Source organism: Tinamus guttatus, unplaced genomic scaffold (genome assembly GCF_059628265.1).
Source record: "Tinamus guttatus ecotype Peru unplaced genomic scaffold, ASM5962826v1 Tinamus_guttatus_pri_ptg000203l, whole genome shotgun sequence".
Lineage (NCBI taxonomy): Eukaryota > Metazoa > Chordata > Aves > Tinamiformes > Tinamidae > Tinamus > Tinamus guttatus.
The window spans coordinates 3,016,885-3,022,606 of record NW_028288737.1 but is presented as its reverse complement, the minus strand read 5'-3'; the positions used below and the strand labels follow the sequence as shown (position 1 = coordinate 3,022,606).

The window sequence follows — 5,722 nt, the reverse complement described above, 5'->3', positions numbered from 1 at the left end:
AATCTCAGATTTTTCAACTGTCACAAAGTACTGTTAGAAATGGAGACACAATCTGCTGATAAAATTTAAGCACAGCTTCTCTGTTTTGAAATTGCTCCTAAATGATTACCCACTGAAAAGAAAATCATTGACTTTGTAGCATCCCTTTAATCTTTCACAGCATAAACCCAAAAGTTTCTGATCTGAAATTACTTACCAAAATAAAGGACTATTTTGGGGTAGCAGTTTTGTTTGTATTTATTAAAAAAAAAAAATCTGTTAATGCTATTAGTCAATACATATGCAATAATACTTAATAAAGTATCGTCTGGTAGTAGGTATTTTGGATTCAGGAATGTTATGGTTTTACCTAAATTCTCAGAGCTCTGTTCAGCTCCAGTCTCTTCTAAGTTCTCAATTTTCCAGAATTTAAACAAACTCATTCTTTGTCAAGGTACGTCATCCTTAAGGCCTTGCAAACTTTTTAGAGTAATTGAACCAAAACAAAGAGAGAGCTCAGCTTTCTTGAACTGTAGACCACGTTGCCTTGGAGCATAAAAAAGTGCCTGTGGTTTTCAAGCAGTTAGTGGTATATCAGCAAGAAAGAAATTAGAGGAGAAGAAGGGGCACTTGGAAATCAAACAGTAAAGTGCACAATTATACTGTCCAAAATTGTATTAAACTCTTCCAAAGAATGTACTCGACTGTGGATATTTAATACAATTTGGCTTGCATGGAACATACAATCACGATCGGACTGCAAGGATTTTGTTTTTTTCTTCCTGAAGCCATCTACAGGATGGATTTATTGAATTCAACTTTTAAGGACAACATACTGCAGCTCTTTGGATATCGGTTGGTTTCTTTAGTCCACAAGAAGATAGAGGGGGAAGGTGTGGAGGGTTGCAAGGTGTCCTCGAGCCTTCTCTGCTTGGTTTAGATGCCAGTGCTCTCCAGCTCCCCGTCTTCCAGCTCTAACGCAGTGTGCGACCTAGAAATCATAAAGAGTTTCTCTTTATTTGTGTACTGTCTTTGAGTCTGCTGAGGTTTCTCCCCCGTTTGTTCTTTGCTGGTAGCCTCGAGGCCGGCAGTCTGCTTGACTGGCTCCTCCTCACAGTCCTGGATTTTACTGGCTGGGGTGTTGGCAACTGACTCCAAGGAGGTGCCTGCCTCCTCCAGGTGGCTGTAGCCCTTATTGCTGCTGCTGGAAGGCTCAGACTGGGAGCTCTGGGAACCCATCCTGGTGATAGCGGTGGCGGGGGAGGGAGGAGATCCCTCCAGATCCAGAGGTTTGGAGTAGCTAGAAGATGCCTTTACCAAAAGGCTAGAGTTTGGGCCCCCACTGATGGATGGGGACTGAGGAGGCTCGGGAGAAAGAGGACGCCTGGCATCAGGCAGGCAGCTGGTGCTCTGCCGCCTTAGGACCAGCTTGCGCCTCCCCGTCCCACCACGTCCGTCCGCACAGCTGCTGCTGAGGTCAGTGAGGCTCAGCTCAAATTCCCCCCGTGGGATCTCGCGGGCTCCCCGCTCACCAGGGGGCCTCTGCCAGCCCCCCACCCCGCCCCCCTGCTTCAGGGGCAGGAGTGTGAAGGTGCTGAGCGAGGAGCCCACAATGGAGCTGGCCGTGCTGTGCCTGCCCCAGCTCTCCGGGGGGCTGCAGGGCGGACTGGCCAGGGGGCGGCCAGCAAGGGCTGCCCGCTCGCGGTAAATGCTGTACACGGCCTCCGCCAGGCTGGGCGCCTGTGGTGGGCTGGAGAAGGAGGAACGCCGCGGCGAGGACGCCCGCTCAGGTGGGGAGAGGGACACACTGAGCCCTGGAGGCCAGGAGCTCTTGGCAAGCATGGCCGCAGCGCCCAGGCCCTCACTGCCGGGCTTGAGCTCCAGGCCCCGGGCCTGCACGTAGTTGACAAAGCCGTTGAGAGGGGCTGCGGCCGGGGCGCCCCCATCCTTGGCCCGCAGACTGTGGGCATCGATGACTGTGGAATAGAGGTCACGCAGGTTGATGATCTTGGTCTTCTTGTCACGGTTCTCATGCAGCACCGCATTGGCACAGATGAAGAGGAAGATACCGATGCCCATGATGAGGGGCCCCAGCACCTTCAGCTTGTCTGAATGCAAGTAGCCCGAGAAGAGACGGAAGAGGAAACCCACGGAGGCTTGGGGAGATGAGGACGTTGCGGGGGACAGTGGGGATCCCCGCATGTTGCCAGTAGTGGAGGAGTTGGCTCCAGGGGGTGTTTCTGGATGGGAAGCTGCCTGGCTCCGGGAGCGGTTCCTGGGGGTGCCCCCCTGCGGCACCACGTGTCTGTTCCCACTGAGACTGCCTTCTCTGTACACCTGGCTGGGTTTCGGCCAGTAGCCCACCACCGCCAAGGCGATGCCCACCAACAGCACCAGGATCCCACAGAGGGCAATGAGCCCCGAAAGGGAGCACAGCTTGAGCTTGCCCTTCACAACCACCACGTCGTTCTTGCGCTTCTTTTTGGCTTTGCGTTTGCGTTTGGGGACCTGGCTTTGGGGCCGTAAGGGATCCTGTTTCCTAGCTGAGATCCTCAGGAGGCCTCCAGTGGCAATCATGGCTGGTTACCCAGGGCACCGCTCCAGCTTCTGCAATGAGAAGGAAAAAAGAAGGTGAGAACCAGGGGCAGTGCAAGAGGTGCCTGTTTCCTGTTGCTCCTTCAAACTCCTGGTAGCTAAAATTCTCAGCAAGCATGTGATATGTGTGTGTGTGTGTGTGTGTGTGCATGTATGTGTGTTAGGGGGATGGTGACACCAACAGGCTGACCTCCCTCACACCTACAACTCGTGTGTGTGAGAGAGTGACAGATGGAGAAGACAAAAAAATCAGCAGCTTCAGTCCCATCACTAACCAAATTCTTTGGGTTCCAGTAAAGAATAAAGGGAGTGGTAGCAGTTGATGCACCCAAACAGAAAGTGAAGCCCCAGCTCTCAAAAGGAGCTTGCAAGGCACCAGGGAGACAAGATGCTGACCAATTCCCTACATTTGAGTCCTCTTCCCTATTGGGGCCTTGGATTATGCTGTGGTGTTAGTTATATCACAGGAGCTGGATTTGGGGAGAAAAGGAAAATAAAAGCAGGAAATCAGTATGCTTGATCTATAGCTATCCTCCATGTTATTAAACTTTTGCTAAGGGAGAGGGGGTTAAACACCTTTTTTGTCTTTTTTTCTTTTTTTTTTTTTTTTGAATGGGAAGGGTATTACTGAAACAAACAAAAAACACCCACAAGGGGAACATTTGAACATCCAAAGAGCAGTGCCTTGTAAAAGTTTTTTCCAAAGTCATTTCATTTGCATTTTATCTGCAATATTGTAGAAATCCATCTTCTGTCTATAGCCTGGGTATATCAGCTGGACAGCCACCTGATTTGGAAACATGTGTAATGTTCAAGGTAACTGTTATGTAACACTAACGAATTCCCCCCGCCCCCAGAAATGGGAGACAGTGGCTGATAGGTAGGTAAAACACAGCATGTCAAATTTTATTAAAGGAGGAGAGAACCCTTGTTTGTACCCTGGAGAAATAGCACTGATTTCCTATAGGGAAGCTGACAGGACCAAACACTAAGCATTTATTGCTTTATTTTACTGGACCCTTGGGAGACATCTGTGTGTTCCAGTGATTTGGGCTACAAAAACGCACAACACAGAAACAATTTCTGCACTGTTGTAAATATATTTTTGAAGATTTTCATTCTACTGAGCAGGGGTTTTCCCTCCCCCCATCTCTTTTTAAGTGTCTGCCTTTTTAATTTGTTTTAGAGAAAGATGACAGCAATAAATATAGTACGGCTCATAAAGTTCAATTCAGTGTATTCCGAGGCGACCAGGCAAGCATCCACAGCAATCTTACCCCCCACCTCCCTGCTTCCCCCATTGATCAGCTTTTACATTTTGTTTCTTTTCTCTTCCCAGATTTGCCCCTCATGCAGCAGTGCCGTGTCCCATTCTCTCTGTATTTCCCCCGTAAATGGGCAGTATTATCACTAAGGACATTGTTTAATTACTCTCTAAGGTATTACACGCTTAAAACAAAGAGCAGAGACTTGTCTTCTCTTTAGTACTGTCAAACTATTTATTTGCTCCCCCTTCCTTTGTGTTTAAGGAATTCTTTGGCTGTTCAGAAGGGCAATTAACGGGCCCTGATCTGCTTTAATTGCAGGTTTGTTGATCTCATTCTTTCTACTGCCCCACTGGAGAGGAACCCGTCTCCTCTAGCACGGCAAAAACAGATGTAATCCTCAGTAATCATCCCTAAGCAATCTTTGCAGATCAGCCTCACTCGGTACTTAGTTTTTCAATACAGGGGAAAAGGAGGGGTAGCATGTGATGGAGAGGATGAGAAGATCACTGGCTGTTATTAATGATTGCAATCTAATAGAATAACCCAAGACTCGCGAAGGTTTTTCAAGGCTATGGGCAGAAATCACATTTCGCATGAACCGAAGGCGACCGCCAGAAACAGACAAACCGGTTTCAGCTTCTTAAACAAGCTTCCCAGGACCGTTTCTTTTTTCGTGTGTGTGTTTCGACTAGATTAAAGATTAGCTCCAAGATTATGTTAGGGCTGCTCGTCGAGAGCCAAGCACAATTTTAACGCTAAGCCGGTCACTCGCTTCGACACACGACAAGAGACCGGTTTAACTCTTGCTCTCCGGGTCGCGAGCAGCCGGAATTAGCGCTCGCGTATCGGCCGACAACGAGGCTTGCTGCGGCTTCAGCAACTTCGCCGAGAGCTCAGGCTGTGGGCAGGTGGGGGAAATAATATAGTTTTTAAGATTTTGGTATTGGACCGCGGGGCACTTGCCGGGAGATGTTTCTGGAGGGGGTCCCTAGCGAGCAGCTGCCGCCCTTCGGGGGAGCCGAGCCTGGCCGACTCCATGCCCAGGCACCCCCGGAGCGGAGCGGAGCTGCCCGGAGAGCCGCTTGGCTTCCCCGAGGACAGTGGCGCCCGGGGGTCTGCAGGGTCGCCCCGCCGAGCTTTTGGCCGAGGGGGGAAGCGCGCGGGCAAAACTACCGCTCAAAATGGCAGCGGTGCAGCCGCGGGGGGGACGCGCTCACTCACCGAGGAAGACCGGGGAGAAGCCGGCGCTGGAAGCGGCGGAGCCACCGCGGAGAAGAAACTTTCCGGCCCGAGCAGGCATCCCCGCGCGGCGCCCGCCCCGCCACCGCCGCCGCCTCGCCGCTCCTCACGGCCCAGGGCGGGCGGGCGGCGGGGCTGGGCCGAGCGCCGGGCGCCCCCTCGGCCCCGCCGCCGCCGGCCGGCTCAGGGAGCTCGGCGGGAGCGCGGCCCCCTCGCCCTGCCGCATCCTCCCCGCCGCGGGGCCGCCCCCGGGCAGCGCCCGCCGCGGCGGCCGGACCCGCCGGAGCCGCCGCCTCTGCGGGCGGCGCGCGGCTGCCGGCCGGACTCGGTGCCGTTGCTAGGCGACGGGAGCCGTGACACAGGGAAATTGCGGCAGGAGATGGACGCGCCCGCCGCCCCGCGCCCTCCCCGGGCCGCCCGCCGCCGCCGCCGCCACCTGCGCACCTGCCGCCCGCCCCGCCCCGCCCTCAACAGCCGCGCTCCGCCCCCAGCCGTCCCGCCCCCAGCGGCCGCGCCCCGCCCTCAACGGCCGCGCCCTGCCCCGCCCCCAACCGTCCCGCCCTCAACGGCCGCGCCCTGCCCCGCCCCCAACCGTCCCGCCCCCAACGGCCGCGCCCTGCCCCGCCCCCAACCGTCCCTCC

General features: G+C 53.9%; 1 protein-coding gene across 1 annotated transcript; it reads right to left on the bottom strand.

Annotated features, from left to right (window-relative positions):
• Window positions 1–250: 250 nt before the first annotated feature.
• On the bottom strand, window positions 251–5,168 carry TMEM200C (transmembrane protein 200C). The gene is made up of 2 exons (XM_088524113.1): window positions 5,064–5,168; window positions 251–2,586 (listed from the first exon to the last, which is right to left on the bottom strand). The coding sequence occupies exon 2, from the start codon at window positions 2,554–2,556 to the stop codon at window positions 916–918; it is 1,641 nt and encodes a 546-aa protein (XP_088380239.1). The 5' UTR covers window positions 2,557–2,586; window positions 5,064–5,168; the 3' UTR covers window positions 251–915.
• Window positions 5,169–5,722: the final 554 nt, after the last annotated feature.

Bases quoted from the DNA above. Each gene is read 5' to 3' on its own strand.
- TMEM200C (XM_088524113.1), bottom strand. From the start codon at position 2,556: ATGATTGCCACTGGAGGCCTCCTGAGGATCTCAGCTAGGAAACAGGAT.